A 22,073-nucleotide genomic window follows, 5' to 3' on the forward strand; every position below is an offset into this window, starting at 1 on the left:
TACCCAGCTCTCCCTGCCCTGACACCTGCAGAGCCAGCCACCTGCCAGAAGAACTGCCTTATGGCTCACTGCCTCCGCCACCGCCACCACTCGGAGGTGGCTCGCTCAGCCTCGCTGTGCTTGTGGAGCATCTTCAGGTCTCTCTCACACAGGCACCTCGGAGTCAGGAGATCCCTATCAGCTTGCGATCGCAGGCAGCGAGTAGCAGCGGGCAGGGGGAAACATAAGGAAAGCTCAAAATAGGTTTTGCCTCTTCCCTACCCACTATTCCCCCACCCCAGGCCTCAGCCCTCTGGCTCTTAGCCTCCCTCCTTAGCACAAGCTTGTGCCTGAACCCTCCTGGTCTCCCTGCCTGCGTGCCAGGAGCCCGAGCAGAGCGTCACTCCGGGAAGTCCCTGCAGATGGTGCAGGCTTATAAAGGGGGAGAGTGCAAGCCAGGGGCAAAAAGCAGAAAGGAACTCACGTTCTCTCTATCCCAAGATGTGGGGGTTTGTTTTTCCACAGGAGGGTAAGCCCCTCCGTTATGTAGGAAAAAGAAAACCTTTACTCCACATTAAAAGCCCCTTAATTCCTCAATCTCCTTTGTGACAGTGACTATCAGAAGGCAGACAATCAGTTTTCAGCCCTATTCATGACTCAGCACCCACACCCCTGCCAGCAGTGTCCCCTAGGAATCAGTGTGCACCAGGTCCAGCAAGCTTGCAGCAGTTACCTTGTCCAGGAACCACCTGGGGATACCAAAGTTAAAGCCCCATCTCCAGTCATTTGTATCCCAAGGGTTTTCAGTGTTCCTCTTTTGAGGCCAGACCAGCTCCGAGAGGATTCTCACACAGGAGCTGGTCCAAAGCCTCTCCGCTGGTTGCAACTGATAAGCCCAGCATGCCATGCTATGCTTCGTGGGACAGCCAGCCACTCACACCACACACGTGCTCCCAGGGCTGGCTGCAGGGACAGGCCATTCACCTCTTCAGCTCATACAAAGGGTATAATCCTGTGTCTCAAGGAGCCCAATTCCTGATTTTCTACCTGTAAGAAATTCAGAGGCTGCAAGCTCAGAATCCCTCTGGGACCTTGCAGGATGGAGAGAGAGACAAGACAACCATGCATGACAGTGGAACCAAATGCAAAACTCTCTTTATTTCAGGCCATATTAGTTTTGCATAGAAGCACTGTTCACAACAGCAGTCCATTCAGTCAAAAGAAAATGATTAAGAATTCAGTTTTTCAGGTTACTCCTCAAAACACCTCCAAATAGATACACAAACTATTTATAAATATGCAAAATTTACTGAAGAAACACTGAGTAGTGTAGCAGTCACAATGGGATTTCCAGCAGTAAAAAAAGTGAATCCAAATTGTCACAGAGTCAGCTTCTTCGGTGGGAACCTATCTCAGAGCATTTCAATTCCATGTTAAGAATAAAGAGAAATGATCTCTCTACCAAGCCAAGTCCCTCATCTTGAGCTTGCTGTGAGTAAAGACAGGCTTTCACATGTCAGCCCTTGAGCAAAGAGTAGCACAAATCATCAGGTGGCACAAAACAGTCTCTGGGGGGGGATCTGCTCCCACCCTGGGTGCAGTCAGTACCTGCGTTGCCAGCCCATCTTGGGGGGGAAAAGGGGAAGGTGCTACAGAAGACAGCTGGCTCAGGAAAGGTTCCCCTTTCTCCCAAGGCCAGTCGCAACATTCTGTGCCATATCTACTGTGGAAAGTTGCAGTGTTTCTTCTCCCCTTCAAACCAGGCATGTTGAGGGAAGAATAATCCCTTTTCCCCATACTATACACTCCGCAACACCTTGGCCCCAGTGGGTCAAGTAATCCCTGAACCTTTATCTGGCCTTGGCTCATTCTGTGATGTGGAAAGGTGCACGGTGCTTTGTCAGTGGGGGTGCTGCACAGATAGGAGACAGACTCCAGTTTCTGCAGCTCAAGGCAGGTAGGTGGGGGCTCTGGCTTCTAGGAAGGGCTGTATGGTCACATAGCAGGGCAGCAAAACCAAGCATAGCAGCAGAGATGGGGCTACAGTACAAAGATAACTGTCAGCATTTCACAGCTGTCCGGGAATACATGGGTGTGTCCTGGAACACACGTGTATGTGCACTGTTGTCTATTAAATATCATTAATTCCTCGTTATTAGCAGTAGTAATAGTCCCTCCCCCACCTCAACACCTCGGTTTAAGGGCAAATCCAAGCCGTTTCAGTGTCTGCTGCTCCTTGCCATTGGGATGCAGAACAGGAACCTCCAGGTCAGTCATCGGCAGAGATGTCGCACCAGCTGCTCAAACTGCTCCCGCTGCTGGTAGATGTAAAGCTGGGTGTCCCAGAGAGTGTTCACCAGCACGGTGTCGTTCACCTCATCCAACATCACCTCCGTGTGCAGCTGAGGGCTAAGCCTGCATACAGCAAGACAGCATCATCGGCTGGGCACAGACACGAATGCAACGAAGCAGCGAGCCTGCGAAGCGCAAGACTTTCGCTAAGCGGCTCCCGCTGTCCCGGGTGTTCGCTTGCCCTTATCTCGCAGGCTTGCAGAGCGGAGGCCTTACCCCTCCTTCAAGGGCCAACCACACGCAAGGCTGAGCCACAGTTCAGCAACTGCACCACCTAAGGCACGAGCCTTAAAACACACTGTGCGTGGTGGAATAGGGCAGGATGCGCATTCCCGAAGGACCCTGTGAGACAGCATCCCCCGAGCCCCCACTAACTGACCCCAGACAAGGCGTGCTGGGTGCATCAGCTCACACGGGCCACGGCATCCTCCGTTATGTCACTGAGGCATGAGGAGAGGGGGCAGGGGGGCAGGCATGCCTCTGGAGGGGACACTATTTGGGATGATGCATGCCACAGCCAGGTCTGAAGTGAGAGGGATAAAAATAGGTCTGTGCGGAGAGCGGAAAGGAAGCTCCTACCGGAAATACGGGACATCCGTCATCTCGCACCAGGCCCTGGCATGATCCACAGCTGGGCCATCTGCGTCAGTGCACTGCGGGAGAAACAGGCCCACGGTTAGAGCCTAACTGTCACACTGCTCTCCCCTTGCCTGCAAGAGGCTCCCCTGGCACCAAGTCGAACTGCACAAGCCGCAGAGGGAGAGGGAAAACCAGGAGCAAGTGCATCCTGGATGGCACCGTTCACCAAGAGTGGGGTGGCTTTTTACTTGGGGTTTTTTCATGTAAGAACAGTGCTCCTGATCCTTGGGACACAAGGAATTGCACCCTACAGATCCTCCATCCATCCCAGCACCGAGTCGGTTCCCTTAAAGAAATCCCCAGGATGATCTGAATCACAGATTCCTTGGGATTTCATCCCTATCCGTTTCTGTCCAAGCCCAGTACCAGTAGAGCCTGTGATTACTACAGGCTTTCTGGGCTATCCTGGGACAGCCTCCCCGGGAGCCCTGAAATAAAAGACAAGGGAAGCAGAGGGACCTCTCTGGGTGTTTTCTGACTTTAGCAAGCTAAAAGGAGATAAAGCAACAGAATTAAGATTATAGTCAGAACTTCAGTTCTGACCTTTCTGGCTTTCATTCGTTTGGAGTGTTTTCATGCACAACATTTAATGAGCTTTCCGAAGCATGCAAGAACATATGCCTATTACACACTCCTAATCACAGCTCTGAACTACTCCTTTTTATTACTGATACTCCCACTTCTCTAGCATTTACTGATTTTCCCAGTGGGGATAACACAGCTTTTCTAAAGAAAAATGAATTGCTGTTTTCTGAGGCATGTTTGGTTTTTTTTTTTTTGGTCCAGGTTGCTCAGATGAAATCAATGCTCCCTGGAAAGATACTGAGTTTCACAAACTCACACCTGCAAGTGTTCCTAAGGGTCACTGACCACTGTCCTGTCCTCAGCTCCTTTCAGCTGCAAGAACCTCCCTGGGCACCCAAAACCCCAGAGAGGCAGACAGGGCTTCAGATCTGCTGTGTTCCCGCAATTCTTAAGTTACCCACTACGTCCATTCCTTGAACTGGCCATGGTCAGAGCAGTTCCAAGGAAATAAAATTTTCTTCCAAAAGGAAGAAGCTGAAGACAGGAAACCTTTGCTCCCTCCCTGCAAGCAGCCCCAGGGTTCTTCCTCCATCCCTTCCTCCCAGTACTCACACAATCCACTACCATCTTCCCAAGCTCCCTGGCCCCAAAGACGGTCTTCGCCAGCTCCCAAGGGTTGGAGGGGCGAAAAACATCCACAGAGCTCACTGGGACCTGTGGAGGCTTCCCTGTCCCCAGGGAGACCACCAATCCCAATTTTCTTACTTGCTGCCTCTGACCCTGTGGACAAAGAAAAGATTTGTTTGCAAAGACCAGCAATTAAGGCGGAGAGTGTCTTTCACAGCAGTCTTGGGGAAGCTCTAAAAGCCAAGGCAAAAGGCTCAGTAGCCTTTTCCCCATCCTCCCCCTTCAGTACTGCCTGGTGAGAGAGGTCTAATCCACATGACTTCAGCAGTTGCACTGTTCTGTCCCTTACACCCCTGGCAGCACCCAAACCCATGGGATCACCCCAAAGATGAGTCCTAGGACCAGATGACTGTGAAACAGTCCGACTATTTCAGTGATTTTGGCAACACACCTCCCCTTTCAGCTACAGGGAGCAGCAGCTGGCAGTAGTTAGTCATCTTTCTGAGGAACTTGCCACATCACAGAAGGCATTCGCTCTTCAGCATTGCAGAGTGCCCTACCATTATCTTCTCCATTTATTTTTGGGCACAAAAAGGCAATGCATAGCTGCGTCAAGGGCCACACACAACCATCAGCTGAATCATCCTTGCTCAAAGTAGCAAGGACAGGCTGATGGGGCTGCCTCCCCATCTCACACCCTTGTCAGAAGAAGTATTTCACCTCTCAGCCACCATCCCAACACATATCCCCCTCCATACACTCCCTTCTAGGGTGCTGCACTGCTAACTTGTTTATCCACTAGAGAGGCATCCATTCCCAAACCCTCTTCCCCTTCAAGGGAGGCTCATGGAGCCAATAAAGCCCCATTTACCAGTCAGGGACAGGATTTCCCTCACCTTCTTGATCAGCGTCTTGTTGTACTCGTGGATCTCCGTCATGGCATCGAGGGTCGGGTTGTTGGCTAGCAGCCCACCATCCAGAAAGCGGCCTATCGGCCGGAAATAAGTAGGAGCCGCGCCGCTGCAGCGGGCAGCACGCCATACAAGTTGGTCTGCAGGGAGAGAAAGCATACAGCCTCTTGCAGCAACTTTCCTGTGTGCAAGAAGCACCCCGCCTTCACCAACACAAAGCAGAATAGGCTTGCAATCCTAGAAGACCCTGCCCTAGATAGTTGTGCCTCTTTCTCCCAACAGTAGGGCCTCTGCTGGGATGCATAGGATTATTTTGGGGGGCTTTCATAGATGTTCTCACCACTTTCTACATATCCTGGGTCAATTTCACTCTCTACCAGCTTCACTGCTGCTATTTTGTTGGTGAACCAGTTACCTTTGCTAGACAAAGCAAGCAGCAAGCTGGAGAGGGCTGCATGTTTCAATTACACAGCTTTTCTGTGTTAAATCTGCTCCTGAGAGCACAGGGAAAGGTACTGACTGTACGCAGGACTCCTCTAGCAGACCCCTTCCTCATGAACCTTGCTAGCCAGCCCAGGCTCCTGGTACAAGAGAAGCCAAGGGAGGAGGAGAGAGGAGAAAAGGGAACCATCACTAGGACCAAGCTACAAGTCAAGATCAGGGATGAGCCATTGCTGGGCCACTCTGATTTTCAGAGCAATGGGAGGAAGATGAGGAAATCTTCTGTCTCTGAGGGACGGCCCCCTCCCCTGTCAACCAGCTAGACTGCTGTGTGCCAGCATTTACCTTCTGGCTGAGTGAGTGGTTTGAAAGATGCGCTTGTCTTGTATTCAGTGGAGGTTTTTGTCTCTGGTACGGGGTAATTCCGGAAAAGGTGGAGCTCAGCTGGCTGCCGGTCGCACAACGTCCCTGTCACCATAACCCTGGTGGAGAGGACATGACAGAATAAGAGTAAAATGGAAAAAAAATGTACTTCTGGCTTCAATAGTCTGCACATCACACTCCTCCAGATCTACTCTAAGGAGAGGCTAAGCATCTCTGCTGAGAGGGGTCTAGAGCACACTCACGAGAGCATCAACCAGCACGGCCCCAGGCAAGACTTACTTGGGTTTTCGGACATCTGTCATTTTGGTGTTTTCCCCAAATTCCTTCTTCAAGAACTCATCCAGGGGCTCCGACTCGTAGGGCCGAGACCCCCGGAACACCATGTCCTTCATGCGGAAGTACAGGCAGCGCATGTAGTCCATGGACTTTCCTGAGACGGGCAACAGCGTCAGCAGGAGCAGGGGGTAGGAGGAAGGGCAGGCAGAACAAACAGCACATCAGAGCTGGGACTGTCCAGGACCAGCAGGAGATGGGAGGCATCACTCCCAATCCCCTTCCCAAGCTGCCTGTCATCTGCTCGGACCTCAGCAGCATCACTGGGAGGGATTAAAGAGGAAGGGCAAGCTTGGAGCATGGTTTCCCACTACCAGAAAGTGTCAATTACCTTGCTGTAAAACCCCCGTGGAGAGAGCAGGAAGAACAGACCATTGCACTCTGCCACCATACACTTCCCAAAACCCAGAAAGCTGCTCAAGGCCAGCTGACATGAGAAGTGAGCGCAAAGCCAGGTCTAGGCTTTCCTTCATTAACAAACATCTCTTCCCTCCTTTGGCAGGGACAACAAATCTCAGTTGGGACTAAAGAGAGGCAGTTCCCACCCCACATCTGCTCCCCACAGAGGAGCCCTCGGGCCCACAGGAGCGAGAAGGGGCCCATTATTTGCACTGTCCTCACCGTGTACAATAGCCAAGGCCAAGATCCCGCCAGTGCTGGTCCCCGCGATCCAGTCAAAAATCTCACGAATGGGACGGCCCGCAGCCTTTTCGATAGCCAGGAGGAGTTGGATGAGCACCAGGCCACGGATGCCCCCTCCATCCAGGCACAGGAGGCGGTCGTGACTGGAGAGAGACAGACACAGATAACTGGGAGCTGTGGGACAGCTTACAAATCACAGCGCACTGCGTGGGATCACGGCCCTGGGGATGGGAAACTATGCCAGAAACAAGAACGCTGCTGCGGACAGTGTAATCAGTGAACAAATAAATCCAGCGGTGCTTCCTCAGATGCAAGTAAGACCGGACTCAGCCAGATAAGCCTCATCAGAGCTGGTGCAACAGCACTTGCTCTTTTAGCCACCTCCAACCTCTACACCACACATTCACAAGCTGAAAACGCATCCAAGTCCCTTACCACGTAGTAATGTGTATTGTATCATAAATAAAAAAGCAGACAGCCCTAAGGTCCTGCTAGCAGCACTTCAGTGCCAACCCTCCCTCCGCTCCATGCAAGGTGAGGTGCAGGCACTGCCGAGGCAGTGCACAGCCTGGCAAAGGAGCTGGGTGAGCGTCAGGGCAGCACGTGGAGATGGGGAAATCACAAAGCCAAAACAGCATTTGCTGCCCAGTGGCAGAGGGGAGGGACAGAGCTGGGGTTTCACCTGCTGAGCTCGAGCTCCACTGCAACTCCAGGGCTGCAGGCAGGAACAGGCAGTGGTCGTTTATGGGAACAGAGATTTATCACAAGGTTCTGGCAAAAACTGCAACGTCAATGGACATTAAATAATGTCAGCTCTGAGGACACTACACCCATGGGTGTGGGTGGGGACAATTCACACACACGGATTTCACCTTGAAGTTACACGGGAGCCCAGACAGAAGCTGTTCCTCACTTACTTTCTTCTACCCTCACTGGGTGAGTCCACAACATCTGGTGCCTTCAACAACTGTCCAAGCGTTGTAGAAACATACAGAAGGTCCTTGTACCCTAGAGGGCCATGAACATGCAAAAGGGAAAAAAAAAATTAGAGACCACTTTGCTACCTGAACCCTCTGACATGTGCCTCAGAGACAGCAGTCAACCAAATCATACTTAATTAATTAGAAAACCTTCCTTCTTACTTTCTCTCTGCCCTCAGAAAGCTTGGTCAGGATACCCAAACCTCCCACCTGTGTGGTAAATGATTTCCACCATAATCATCCAGAGGACATCCAGCTCCCTTCCCAGTTGAAGAAAGCTCCCTGCAGGAGACACAAGCCACCTTACCCTTAGCCACCAGGTACCCCCCCCAGATTAAACTCTACACCAAAGAGGAGAAATCCCGTCCTTTAGAACAGGCAGCTGGAGACGCACTGGCAAAGATGAAGGATTTGTAGAAGCAGATGATGAGCACAGTAGGCGAGAGAGAAGGCAGAGCCTAGCAGCGTGCCCACTACGCAGTTTATTGCAAGCCGTAAGATAAAACCTAAACCTACTCCTGTGAGGTAACCTAGGCAGGAGAGCTGTGGGGACAGGGTGGCTTGTCATTACCCCTCAGCTGATGTACACCCAGGCCACCCTGGGTGTGGGGCACCAATCCAGGCTAGGTGAGAAGCCAGCCTGCGAAACCAAAAGAAGAAAGAACGGGGGAGAGAAGTTAAATACTCCTGCCACCACCCAGGCCGGAAGGTGGCTGTGGATGACAATGAATGTGGTGAGGAGTTTCTTCAAGGGCCAGAGACCATGACAAAAAAAGGCCTTGCTCTGTCACTGCATCAAAGCTGAAACTGGGGGGGTCGCCTTCACAAGGCCATGGTGAGAAGAAAGTCCTGGTGTCAGCAGCCAGCGATACCTGTGGTGACACAGACGCACTCCAGGGCCAGGAGGGGCTTGTCCTCTAGCCCCACGGCAAGGACTTTGCAAAGTAAGCCACCAACCTGAGTGGGGAAGTGGACCACAAGCGGCTGTTATCTGCCTGCAGGCCCCTCTCACGAGGGTCAGAGCCTCCCTCCGAGCCAGTTCACCCACTGCCCACTCCGTAACCCCTCCTGCTGCCTCTGCCCAAGCTCTGGAGCTCCCTGGAAGAGGAAAGCCCAGCACCTAGAATAGATCCATGCACTTATTCACAGAGTCTGGGCAGTACAGAGCACAAGCTACAACACAATCGTATGTCCTAAGGTAGGCTTTTCCTATGCGTAACAAACCCTGTGACCAGGGTTGCTTATCCTTTGGCTTCATCCCTTCCCTCTCCCAGCTGCTGACCTCCAGGATCTGAATGAGCAACGCTTCTAATTTCCTTGTGCCCAACACTGGGAGGTCCTCAAGGCAGACCAGCAAGTACCTCCCCTTCTGTACATGACCCAGTGGATAAAGTACATGCAGGCAACTAAGTCCTACAGCTCTTCCAGAGGGGTGAGGGAATCAGTCTTCCCTTTTCTTTTTACAGAGCTGCACTGTGTCAGGTCTATAAAACAAAAGTTTAGAGTACAAGAGTTGAGAGCACACACACAGGAAAAGCAGAGAAAAGAGATGGGATCCTGCAACAGCTGAATGAGGACAGAGTCACCACAAACTGAGAGTGAGCTAGGAGACAGTCCCTAAAGCACGGGCCATCTGAAGAAGAGATGTGAGACAGCACTGTGAAGCAAGAAGGGAGGAGAGCGAGGGAGGGCCAGGGAAGGCTTTACCTAAGCTGTTGAAGCTGCTCCGTGAGGAAGGTTGGCCTTCCAGGAAGAAGGAGGCGGCAGATGGTGACAGGCTTGGGGAGTCAGGGTTGGGTGGGTGGCAGCGTTCGGTCCCTACAGTTTGCAGCAGGTCTAAGAGCACTTTCCGGTTCGCACCTTAGGTGATGAAGGGGGGAGTCACAGATCAGAAAGAGAATCAGTGCACGCACACACCGGGATGGGGGAGGACGGTCTGCCAAATTCATCAGCAGCCCTGACACTCACAAAACCTCTGGGATGACCCAGGGAGGGGGAAAGCATGTCCCAGGTATCTCTCCGAACACCAGGCAGCAGGACTTGTGCACAGCAGGGGTACCCAACACTGTGCAGCTTCAAGGGTGTGCGCCACACACTTCTTGCCACTGAAGAACCGCCCGTGTCTGCTTACACCCGGGCGGTTCAGCAGCACTGCGTCATCCCGTTGTGAGCCTGCAGTGCCTGACATTGTGGCTTGAAAGAGGGTGAGTGCGTGACAGCTTTTCCTCTTGCATCTCTGTCTCATAGAAGAGAAATTCATCAAGGGGTATTAATACAAAGCCTACAGCGCTAGTTCAGGAAGTGCCTACCCTGTGAGCAACTAGAAGCTGGGAAAGCACGTTGGAGAAGCATCACCCACGCTTGGCACGTTTTCACCTCTCCCCAAAACACTGTTTTGGCCACCAAGGGGAGACAGAGGGGAGACAGGATGTTGGGTTCACCCTGTAAGGCTGCTGATACGCTCCCTCACCTTTGCTGCTCCTGGCAGCTAACAGCCCTGGTGTCTCCCCAAAATCATTGGGGATCTCGACATCTCCTCCAAACACGATGATCGCTTTGATCATATCCAGGTGGTCATGCTAGGGGACAAGAGAAAGCTCAGTCAAAGGCCACACATGATTTGGCTACATGATTTCTCATTCCCTCCCTCCTCTTTTCATTAGCCAACGCACCCACAAGGGATCACCCCATGAAAGACAATAGCCAGAATTTCAAAGGAGTCCATCCCTGCCTCAACCCTTCAAGAAAATCCTCTCTCTCCTTCCCAGCAGCCTCTGCAGAAAACTCACCTTCATGGCCAGGTGCAGTGGTGTGTTGCCATCCTGACCCCTGGCATTGGTGTGGGCCCCGTGTGTCAGCAGTACCATGGCGCAGTCAAAGCGTCCCCTCTTGACCGCAATGTGCAGAGCCATGTCAGCCGTCCGGCTGGTCAAATTCACCGCGGAGCCATACTCAAGCAGCAGCCGTGTCATCTGTGCTCAAGCGTGCATGTGCCAGGTCAAGAAGAGAAAGCGATTGTGAGGATAACCGCCTGGGTGCTCAAATGATCCAGGTCTCATGGCAAGCAAAGCAGGGGAAGAGGTGGGACCCTTAGCCTGGACATGGCTGGCTGGCAGATGCCAGCTGCATTGTTCCAAGCACTGGAGATGGGTTTTCTCTATCCTTTACCACAGAACTAGTTGGTGGTTTCACAATCTGCCTAGAGCTTCTGGATGCTTTGGGACTTATATGCGAGTGTAGCAAGTGGCTGAGGGCAATGGAGAAAAAACAGTTCCTACTCAGGCCAGAATCCTTGCAGACTGGAGGGAAAAAGTCTGCTTTTTGATCTTCTCTTTATAAGCCAAGCAGATTTATGTCTGCTCTGAAACTCCATGGGACATTTCTGAGAGGGATGTCATACTGCAGGAGGGAAAACAGTCCTGCCATAGGAACATCCTCTGCTTGCAACAAGCACCATTCCGGTGCTCCAGCATGGCATATCACACCACTTATCTGCCCATCTCTGGCAGAAGATGGACCATAACCCACATGCCACCACACTGTGCCTACCTCACACTCTCCCTGCAGTTTTCGAGGCATCAATGTGCTTCTTTCAGTGACACTGTCAGTAATGAGAAGAGAGCTCCCCCCAGGGGCAACAGTGACACCGCTGCAATTTCCCCAACAAAAAGGGAAAAGGGACAAGCTGGCAGTTTCACAGCCGAGGATGACATACTAGGGATGAGCCCACCAGTTTGTTTCACTGCGAGGCTCCACTGCTCCATCCCCCGTGGCAAACAGCACTGATCAGCACAGGGCAAAGAGAAGCAAACGCCGAGCTGCCGGCTGGGCTCTGACACTCCCAGGGCTCTGCACATGCACTCAGGAAAGGGAGAGGTCAGCAGCAGGAGGAATTAAATGGGTGCTGTGTGGCAGCACAGACCCTTGCCACGGACTGGCTCCATTTACCTCTGCGTTCTTTGCCCAGTGCAGCGGAGTGGCTTCATAGCGTGGGTCCTTGGAGTGAACCTGGCTGGCATCCACCTCGAGGATGGCCTGGGCACAGCTGGCAAAGACAATGAGATGAAGGGATGGGTGGCTGCCGTCCTGACTCAAGACTTCCACTCACATCAGCACCTGCCTCCTGCCCAGGCCCTTTCAGGAAACTCTTCAGCAGCGGCAGGCTCTCTGCAACACCTGCAAGTTCCTCAGCTGCAGTTTTGTTTTGTTCTTTTTAGAAAGGAAGGGTACAACAGGAAGCATGCAAGCAGCACAGCGTTTGGAGGAAGCAGGAGAACCCCTTCCCAATTCCAAGCTGTGGAGCAATATCTGCGTGCATCTCCAATGCAAGAATATGGCATTTCTGGGAACTCTCAAGACCTGAGGGGAAATTCTTCTCTTCTCCCTCTCTCTCCATGGAAACATGGGGATAAAACTGAAATAGTTAAATACTTGCTGAAATCAAGAATCTGTGTACTTCCCTTTGAGCAAAAAAAATCACACCTACTGACAACAGACTAGTATCCAGTGCCTAGAAAGTGTGGGTAGGGACTTATGAAACAAGCATATGCTCTCCACTCTGAAACACCACAAAATAAACCATGTACAAGAGATCGAGCCCCACTGCAAACTAAGGGACCTAAGCACATTTTTTGTTAGTGAATGTGTTTCCAATGTTGGAAAGCACTTTTCAAAATGCTGGAAAATTAGCTACCAGCAGCTAGTGTTGACTTGAGTGCCCTATTTGTAAAGCTTGGACACTTTATGAAAATTAAGTATTACAAAGCACATACAAAGAGAATCAAATTTCTCCAGGGAAAACAAAACAGAGAGTAAACACTGCCTCTTTTGATTCAGTTCCAGAGTGTGTTATTAAGAGTCAAGAGTACCTTTGGGCCACAGGAGATAGGAATAACTAGGCTTTGAAATGAAAGCTTATTAGGATCAGAGCACTCAAAGACAGAGGTACAACAATTGGCAATACTATATAAGCATCAGTAAATCATCTTCTCACAGCTCATTCTGAGAACAAGTATTTCACAAACATTTTTTAAAAAACCTGTGTCTTTCTCCTGATGTCTGATACTAAATAATATATGCAGATAAATTCAGCGAAAAAACTTTTTCTTCTGAAAGCGTTTCTTTCTTTTCCACATCAGCACCTCTCTGTTCTTTTGCCAACTTGGTGATGCAGCAGAGGACAGCACAGGATGTCCTCCTACTGAGCACTGTCCTGAAAGGGGTCCAGTCTTGGACAACTCTGAGCAAGCAGACAGGTCCCCAGACCTGACAAAGAGCTCTGTTCTGGCAGCCCAAGTGGTTACTTACCCCTTCTGGGAGAACTTCAGTGCTGTGTGGATGGGGTAGCCCAGCGTCCCCATGGCACTGCAGCTGGCATGGCATTTCAGCAGAGACCGAACCATGTCCTCTTTGCCCAGCTGACAAGCGAGATGCAGAGCGGTCAGCCCTTCATGGCTCAGGTGGTCCAAGCCAGCAGTTGGGGTTCTGCCCAGGAGCTGGGAAGAGGAGACAACAGATAAATAAATAGACATGGAAGAACACTGTCCCTCTTCCTGACCTCTGACAACAGACGCTGGAGCACTGGGTTCCTCACAGTGCTACAGCCTGTCCTCTCCACCCCTGCTTCCAACACAGTAGCGCTCCTTGTTTTCTCTCCCCAAAGGGTTTATTGCTGCTCTCTGTGCCCTATTCCTCTGGCCTGGGTGCTTCTGAGACACCCCTCAGCCAAAGAGGGCTCACACCACCTTGAATGACACAGCAGACTCCCAACCAAACGAGAGAGCTAACTGAAATCAGTAGTTTCCTCTCCTGCTGCGGGCCCATCAGTTACCACGGCCAGTCAGCAGGCAGGAGCTCAACCTCCCCTGCAACTCCACCATTGCTTTCAGGTACAAACAGGATTCTGTTTAAAATATACATGCGGTGATATGTTTGAAGGAATTTTCCTATTCTCCCCATAAATTTTAGACCTGTTACCTGCTGACTGGTTTGTTACACAAAAATATCCCACTGCTGTACGGGGAAACCCTGCAAGCCCTGGTGCACACAAGAGGGAATTTAGAGTTTCTTTTCTCTGGTTTAGGAAGGAATCAAGAGAGAAAAGAAAAAAAAAACCAGGAGACAGATCAGATGTGGAATTATTTCTGTCAAAACAAGCCAAGTTACTGCCATCAGGGAAATAAACGAAGAGGACATTTTTCTAATACAAAGGTCCTAACTGCCCTGCTCCACAGTATGGCAAGCCCCGATCGTCAGTCCTCCCCCACCATGCATTAGGAAACCCCAGCACAGTCTGGCAGGCAGAGGGAGGGCTGTCACAACATGTATTGGGCAAACGTGGGGGGTGCAGCTGTAGGGGAGAGACAGTCTCGCACTCACACTGGGTGCTGAGGAGCTGACAGACCTCAGGAACCAAAGTGGAAGGCCACCCACACCCTTACAAACCCTGTCACTCTGCCCAGCACTTCTCAGCAATTGAGAACGCCTCTGGCTTCAGACTGTCTCTGCCTCAAGGCTCTGATCGCTGTCCCCTGTGCAAGGCTGCTCAGTTCAAACAACAGGTTCTGCAGCTCTGGAAAGTCCAGAGCGGCTCTGAACTGTCAGTCTGCGGGCTGCACACGCTCCCCCACAGCAGCCTAAACACGCACTCCCCCACCGGATAATTCTGCCCAGAACCAAATACCCTGCTCGGAGGAGACGGAGAAGGGACAACCAAGGGTGTGAGGAAAGGCAGGATGAAGGTCTGATGCAAACAGCAACGAAGGACACTTTCTGAGGAAACTCGCTTAATATCTTCCACCACAGGGTTAAATCTGGAGCCCGCTTATGGGAAACAGCACCAGTAAAGGTAAGAAAGAGGCTGAAATCAGCCTCAAGCATTAACTCGATGCTGCAGCAGAGGGAACTGACTTTCTCCTCCCCTGTCTGCAGCTATTTTTCTGTCTCCCTCCTCACAGCACAGAGAGGACCCACTCTAGTCCCACTTCCCCCCCAGCTTTGAAATCGCTCCCACCTCGATGATCTGGGGGCTGTTCCCTCGCACAGCATAGTGGAAAACGGTCTCCCCATTCCTGTCTGTAATGTCCACCCGCGCGTGGCAGTCCAGCAGCTCCAGCAGACACTCCATGTCTCCCTTGCGGCACGCCAGGTGCAGCGGGGTGCAGCCATCCTCGCTGTCCGTGCTGTTCACGCAGCTGCAAAAGAGGAGTCAACGTGAGGCCAAGGAAGGGCTGCGAAGACAAGGACATGCAGCTGCTCTGGGAGCTGATATGAAGGTACCCTCCATGTCTGTGACAGGCCCAGCTGGTGCGAACCACGAGGTTCAGGAAAGCCCATCCTCTGGCCAGGGAAGGAGCACAGGGAAGGGCCACCAAGCAGCCCTGCTATGGACCCTTTCCCTGACACGCTGCTCCTTCCTCTGCCCCCCATATGGGAGCAGCTCCCCCTGCCCAAAGAAAGGCAGGAGATCTGTCGGAGGTACTGCCATTAGTCCCTCAGTCCCCTAACTCCTCACTAGTCTCCCCTATTCTCAATAAACTTACCCATGGAAGGGGAACGAGGGCTTGTGGCAAAAAAACATTTCCAGAAAGACAGTCCTACTGTACCTCCTCTCCCATGGTTTCCAAAGTCAGCCACAACCCCCTCCAACAAGCAGCTCCACCAGGGCTGTAAGAAGCTAACTAGTGCCTCTAGCAAAACACTTCAATCCTTTAGCTCAAACACCAGAGCTCTGGGCTTTAACATCCACAGCAGCAGGTTGAAAGCCTGCCACTAAGGTTACACAGCGACCATCGGACCCCCTTTCCTACCACATCTGTCATTCAGGCAAGACAGACCAAGGCCGGCACTTTTAAACACGACCTCTGCAGTCACCACAGGTGTTAAGCTCCCCCAGGAAGCCACCCCCGTTGCTTTGGTACATCAAGCTGGGATACCCAAATCTGGCCTAGCCTGCCCTCCCGAGCTCGTTCCCAGCACCAGGCCCACTGGAGAGCCCTCCCGTCCCTTGCCTTAGAACGTGGTTGTGCCGGAAGCTCTCACGATGGCCGATCTCCACTGCGACGTGTGCCGAGGACCAGCTGGGGTGGTTGCGGAAGCAGTCACTGAGTTGCTGGAGATCCTCCAGCAACAAGGGCTGGCGTGTGCTCTCGTAGAAAGGGCGCAGCTGCCCAGCATACTGCTCAAAATGCACCAGGGCATCTGCTTCATTGTCGAGCTGGAAGAGCCTGAAGGAAAGGCAAACGCAGCGTTGGTCCTGCTCAGAGAAACAACCTCCATCCCGCATATCTGAGAGAAACTGCTCTTCTCCAAACATTAGTGCTGGGGACTTTCCTATTCCTCCTCACCTGGTGTCACACTTCTTCCAAGGGAAGAAGGTGTTGTCCCACAAACGGGGTTCATTTACCTGGTGTGCAAACCAATAACACACAGAGTCAAGGTATTTTCAAATTGATTTCATTGATGTGCATGAACGGGTGCCTGTCTCAAGATAGTACCCACTTGTCTCAAAAATTCTTATATTTATATACTTAACTAATAGATATTCATTACTATTTTTCTTAATGATTGGTTCTTTCTTCTTCACCCCTCATGTACATTAGTGCACAGACCCTGTCTTCTTCCTTCATTGTCTTCTTTTGAGTAGGTGGTATCACTTCAGTAGGTGGTCAATGAGTCAGTGGTCGCGATCTCCCCCTGTAGGAATTACCTTTTTACCTACTTCTTCCCTAACCTTGACAGTTCCAAGCGGTTCTTCAAGGTTTATTGACCAGACCACAATCCATTACCTTTTCTGACATAAACACAGAGTCCCATTGTCTAGTAGTTAGCTCCTAAACCCTAAATCATGTCTAGTTATTGTTTCCCTATTTTAAATATTAACTGATGGTGGCTGCACACAGGACTTTAGCAGCTCCCTGGTTATTTCAATCATATTACACATATTAATTGATGAAAACAATTGAAGCCTACATTGTTAGCGAAGAGCACCTCCTCGTCCTGAGGAACATTAACCTTTGGGCTGAAGTATCCCATGCTCAGATGCTAAAGCACCAACAGGTACGAGTGGAAGCACATGTACCTCTGGATGTTCTGACCAAAGTACCTATTTCACGGTTGTCTGTTTTCGCAGCGTTTGGACTCAGCCCTGCCCTGTTCTCACAAGCTGTTTTGATGACTTCTCCACCAGCCCACGCAAGGGCCTCCCACTCCCAATCAAACACGTCACCCCACGCCCACAGCTGCGAAGCGCTGCGGTCCCGAGACCGGAGATTTCAGGTCTTTAGTTTCACGCTTAAGAGTACCGATTGCTAAAGGTCTGTCACTTACCGGAAAGCGACCTGTGGGTTCTGGGGATTCACCAGCAGGCAATCCCACGAGCGAGCTAAGTTGTTCTTATACAGGGCCACCCTGCCTTCCTCCCTCAGGCAGGCGTGAGCAGCATACTCCGCAGCTGGCACCTCCTTCACCCGGTAAGGGTTTGTGAATATTTGGGTGACGCTGTTTATAGTATTCACCAGCCGACCAAAGAACTGCATCTTTCTGGAGCCTCAGGCGGCTTCTCCCCCACGTCCTGAGGGAAACCCGGTCACCAGCCCAGCCCTTCCCTGAACCGAGCGACCCAGCGCCGGTAAAGGAGAACCGAGAGCCACCAGGTTGACACACCACCCGGCAGGAAAGCTCAGCACCGGCACCGGCAGGTTCTTTCCTGGCTCTACGACGAACACCCGGTTCTCCTCAGCGCCTCACGGCGACATTTGACCTCTCTTCTCAGGGGCCCTTTAACTCCTCCGCCTCGGCGGGTAACACCTCCCTTCTACGGCAGATCCCCGGCCTGCCTGCCGCCTGACCGGGCCGGGAGGAGGAGGAGGAGAAGGAAGAACCCGTTAGCCGGGGGAGGCAGAGCGGAGACCGGGGCTGAGGGCGGACCGGGGCCGGGCCCGGTGCGGCGGCGGCCGCAAAGCACGACGGGACCCCAGCATCCTCCGCGCGGGATTTCACCTCAACCCGCTTCGCCTGCCGGCCGCCAATCACCGCGCTGTTCGCCGGCCGCCCGCCAATCACCGCGCTGTTTGCCGGCCGCTCGCCAATCAGCGCGCCGTTCTCCTCCCCCTCCCAATCCCGAGACGGACCAATCAGAGGCGTCGTACCCGGGGAGGGGCGATTGGGGCGGGAGGAGCGCGGCGAGCGCCGCTGCGTCACGCCCGCCGCCATCCCGGAGGAGGGAGGAAAGGCGAGGGGGCCGCCATCTTTGTGAGGGGCGGGGCGGGGCCGCTCTTCTTAAAGCGGCAGAGGCTTATTCCACTGGGGAGGTCTGATCCTGGGTCTGGCCATTCCCTGGGCGTGCGTCACCCCGAAATTTAGGGAGAAAAACCAGAAGTTCTAGAGCGTTGCTGCATTCACAGGCCGGTGCGTTTAAGACGCTGGCAGCGTGCGAGGCGGGGACGGGGGCGGTGGAAGGGACTCACCGCGGCCGCTTTAAGAACAGGGCCCGCCCCGCGCGGTTGTGGCGCCGAGGGGGCGGGGCGAAGGTGACGTCACCGCATGACTCTGTTTTTATGAATGAAAAGAATCCGCGGGTGAGTAATCGCGGGGAGCGGGGTTGGAGGTGCCGCCCGACGGCCCGAGCCGGCAGCGGCCCCGCGGGGACCAGCGCAGCCGCCCGGTAAGCGCCGGCCGGGCCGGGGAGAGGCCGGGGGTCGGGGGAGAGAGAGCCCGCCGGGGTGGGCGGTGGGGTCCGGTACCGGCGTGGAGGCCGCTCTGTCGCCACCGAGCACCGGGACCGGGACCGGGTGGGGGGTGTCCGCTCTCGGGGCCGTCCGTCCTTCCCTCTCGAGTGCCGGCCACCGCCCCGGAGGGAACCGTGAGCCGGGGGAACGGCGGTGGCTCCCCGGCCCGGATTGCATCAGCTTCCAGCCGCCCCGACTCCACCTTCCCCGCCGTCCCCTTCCAACCCTTCACCTCCCCGCGGGGCGCTCCCGGTCCCCCTCGTCCCTCCGGGGGGGGTCCCCGGGGCTCCGGCCCCAACCCAGGGACGGGAAGGGACCGGCTACCGGCGAGGAGACAGGAGCCGCTTCCCTGACTTCCCCCCCCGCCCCCCCCCCCATCCCCGGGCCGCTGAATCACGGGGAGGTCACTTCTCGCCCACCCACGCTGCGTGGCCGCTGTCGCGACCCTTTGCCCCCCCGAAACCTGCGGACACCCCGACCCCTTGCACCGGGAGCCGCGGTGCCTCCACCCGCCGGGCAACGGGGGCGGTGGGGCGGCACCTCCACGCGTGTCCCGGCTGGGTGGCTCGGTCACCATTTCCCCCCCCCCCCCCCGCCGTGGAGCTGCTGCTTTTACTTTCTTTTTAGCCTCGGGCGGATCTCGCCTGGGTTTCCTCCCTGGAGGGAAGCCTTGGCCTCCCGGGGGGGTTTTGGGTCCCCTGGGCAGAGCAGCATCCTGACCACCTCGGGGTGGGATGGAGGGATGGGAAGTCCAGCTTTCCCCCGTTATTATTATTTTTTGCAGTCATTATTACTATTATCATTATTATTCCTACCTGCTTTTTTTAAAGGAGTAGGGATAAGTCAGATGGCTGGCATGGGGGGGGGGGGGAGGACATGGGTGCCGGGCAGGGGGCCAGCAGGTACTGGGGGCGAGGGGCACGGGCTGGCACTAACCGGCTTTTCTCCTGGCTGCTTGGCAGGGCCAACGTGAGGCAAGGATGGCTGCGGACGGGCTCTCCAGCAAGGCCCTGAAGGTGAGCACTGGTGGGACTGGGGGGCATGAGGAGGGCGGGGGTCTGGTTTCGGGGGTCTCAGGCGACCACCCCTCTCTCCAGCAGGTGAAGCAGGAGCTGGGAGAGAACACACCACTGCTGTCAGACGTGGAGCTGATGGGGCTGTCGGTGCGGGAGCTCAACCACCACCTGCGGGGCCTCTCCAAAGAGGAGGTGGCGAGGCTGAAGCAGCGCCGGCGGACGCTGAAGAATCGGGGTTACGCTGCCAGCTGCCGGGTGAAGCGCGTCTGCCAGAAAGAAGAGCTGCAGAAGCAGAAGATGGAGCTGGAGTGGGAGGTGGATAAGTTGGCCCGGGAGAACGCCGCCATGCGCCTGGAGCTCGACACCCTCCGTGGCAAGTACGAGGCCCTGCAGGGCTTCGCCCGCACCGTGGCTGCCCATGGGCCCCCCGCCAAGGTGGCCACCGCCAGCGTCATCACCATTGTCAAGTCCGGCACCAACCAGGCCGCCTACTCCTAGTGCTGGCCTCCATCCCCCGGCCGGGCACGGCCCCTCCGGGGTGCCTTCCCCCACGAATTACCTCCCATACCCTCCCTGACCTCCTCCCTGCTGGGACCCGTGCCCGAAATCCTCCTTCTCCCATCCATTGACCTCCAGCTCCCCCACGTAGGGAGGGCTGCTGCAGCATGGGTACTGGGGCAGAGGACAGGACCCCACCGGTGGCCCCTGAAGCCCCGCAGCCCCCTCCCCTCCAACCCAGCCCTGTCCCCTGCTGCAGCCCCCCTGGCTGGGCACCCCTCGCCCTGGGGGGTGCAGGCAGGAGAGGGGGAAGCATCCCAGGGCTCCGAGCTGGCAGGAAAACACCAGGTGCCTCTTTTTTTGGGGGAGGGCATGGGAGAGCTGAGTGTGGGCCAGGCACTCCCAGAAGCACATGCCAGGGAGGGAAAGGAGGGAAGAGTGGTTTTGCAGTGAGGGGCAGAAGGGATAAGATGGAGAGGGGCGTCAGCGTTGGCCCCACAACTTGCTCCACGGCTGAAGCAGGGTGGGAGGTTGCAGCATGGCTGGAGACTCCAGGGATGGAGATGGCGAGGGCAGGTGGCAGGTCAGAGGGGGAAGAGAAAGTGGCTGTAGGTTGGTGCCTGGTAAGGGTGAATGGAAGGGGAAAGTGCCGTGGCAGCCTGCGGTGCTGGGGGAGGCCAGAGGTGACGGTGATGGAGGAGGGTCCCTCAGGCAGGGAAGCAGGTCAGCCCAGGCTGTTATCCACAAAGGGGAGAAGCAGTGGTGCCGTTTTACCTGTCTCCATCACGCACATCCTTCATGCCTCTTCCTGCCTACGGGACGGGATGCTCAGCCTGGCCGGCCGGGTGTCTCTGAAACGCAGCAGCAGGAAGGAAGCGGAGGCAGCTGGAGCAGAGATAAACACTGTTTTGCTCAGCACAGACCGGCTCTTACAGCCCCACCAAGTGCTCCCCGGCACCCCGCCACCTACAAAACCCACAGAAAGGTGCTCCTGGCCCCTGAGAGCCAGAGCTGCGGGGGCGGAGGTGCAGGTGGGAAGCAGGGGTGGAGAGCATCCCTGCTCCTGGGAGCTGTCTGGCAGGCAGGTAGGCTCCTCCCTTTGGTTTTCTGCCAGCTTGGACACCTGTGTGGGACAACCGGCTCTTCAGCAGGCTGAAATGCTGGAGAAGAGTTGGGTTTGCTAAATACAGGCAGCCCAGGGGAGGTAACAGGAGGCAGACCCTTGGCATCTGCTGCCATAGATGATCCCCCACACACACCCCCCTCTCCCTTTCTGCCCCTGCCTGGGTATTGCCATGCTAGCTGCCCTTGGCTGCAGCCTCCATCATCCCTCCCCAGAGAGAGGTGCCCACCGATTGTGGAGGAGGCACTGTGGTTAGCATCCCCCCCACCCCAACTCCTCTTGGGTTTATTTATTGCACGAACGTAAGTTATTTTCACGTCCTCTTTGCCATTCCGCCTCTCGGCACAGCCAGGATGTTGGTACAGAGCCGTACTTTATATTTTATATATGCAAATCACATTTTATCTTATACTTATATAGAGCAAAAAAATACTTATTTATTTTCTGACTTACAGTATGTGTCCTACCTGACTCCTCTGTATTTTGTAGACTTTACAAATAAAACAAGTTCTTTTTTTTCCACAGCGAGAGCGTGTTTGGTCATTCTTGAACTTCAGGACAGAGCTGTGTCTTGGTGAGACCAGGTTTTCTAGCTCCCTCTAGCTTTGCCACAGGACACGTTAAAGAACATGCCCAAAAATGATGGGATGGGGGACAGCTCACAAGCCTTTAGAACACACACAGATTTATAGTCTCTGGAAGAAAAGGGCTCAGTAAGCAAGCTTAAGGATGAATATCACCCCCCAAGGCACTTGCTTTCAGCAGCAGCTCAGCTGTCCTAGGAAAAAATGATTCCGCAAAGATAATGCTTTTCACTAGAAAAATTCCTGCCAGGCTGCCCTCAGACCTGGTGCAGGAGGAGAGGCAGGTGCAATCAGGGCAGCTCTACCCAAAAA

The 22,073-nt window shown here is 54.1% G+C and overlaps 2 protein-coding genes across 9 annotated transcripts; one reads left to right on the forward strand and one right to left on the reverse strand.

Annotated features, from left to right (window-relative positions):
• Positions 1-94: 94 nt before the first annotated feature.
• PLA2G6 (phospholipase A2 group VI) lies at positions 95-17,773 on the reverse strand. Of its 3 annotated transcripts, XR_008235592.1 has the most exons (18): positions 17,141-17,773; positions 15,823-16,038; positions 14,826-15,006; positions 13,121-13,308; positions 11,762-11,858; positions 10,603-10,785; positions 10,284-10,392; positions 9,521-9,673; positions 7,751-7,841; positions 6,813-6,976; positions 6,138-6,288; positions 5,820-5,956; positions 5,019-5,173; positions 4,108-4,275; positions 2,911-2,984; positions 2,163-2,394; positions 713-1,026; positions 95-181 (listed from the first exon to the last, which is right to left on the reverse strand). XR_008235592.1 is itself a non-coding variant. In XM_052789818.1 (16 exons), exons 1-16 carry the CDS (start codon positions 17,347-17,349, stop codon positions 2,253-2,255), a joined length of 2,418 nt encoding a protein of 805 aa, XP_052645778.1. In that variant the 5' UTR covers positions 17,350-17,773; the 3' UTR covers positions 1,118-2,252. The 3 variants fall into 3 exon arrangements, 2 of the variants coding, with proteins under 2 accessions (XP_052645778.1, XP_052645779.1); XM_052789818.1 differs by lacking the exons at positions 95-181; positions 713-1,026 and having other exon boundaries at positions 1,118-2,394; XM_052789819.1 differs by lacking the exons at positions 95-181; positions 713-1,026; positions 9,521-9,673 and having other exon boundaries at positions 1,118-2,394.
• Positions 17,774-18,201: 428 nt separating this feature from the next.
• On the forward strand, positions 18,202-21,701 carry MAFF (MAF bZIP transcription factor F). 6 transcript variants are annotated; one of them, XM_052790577.1, is made up of 3 exons: positions 18,202-18,220; positions 19,503-19,556; positions 19,638-21,701. In XM_052790577.1, exons 2-3 carry the CDS (start codon positions 19,521-19,523, stop codon positions 20,052-20,054), a joined length of 453 nt encoding a protein of 150 aa, XP_052646537.1. In that variant the 5' UTR covers positions 18,202-18,220; positions 19,503-19,520; the 3' UTR covers positions 20,055-21,701. The 6 variants fall into 6 exon arrangements, with proteins under 6 accessions (XP_052646537.1, XP_052646539.1, XP_052646536.1 ...); XM_052790579.1 differs by having other exon boundaries at positions 19,641-21,701; XM_052790576.1 differs by lacking the exon at positions 18,202-18,220 and adding an exon at positions 18,324-18,476.
• Positions 21,702-22,073: the final 372 nt, after the last annotated feature.

The sequence above is a fragment of the Harpia harpyja genome, chromosome 6, assembly GCF_026419915.1.
Source record: "Harpia harpyja isolate bHarHar1 chromosome 6, bHarHar1 primary haplotype, whole genome shotgun sequence".
Classification (NCBI taxonomy): Eukaryota; Metazoa; Chordata; class Aves; order Accipitriformes; family Accipitridae; genus Harpia; species Harpia harpyja.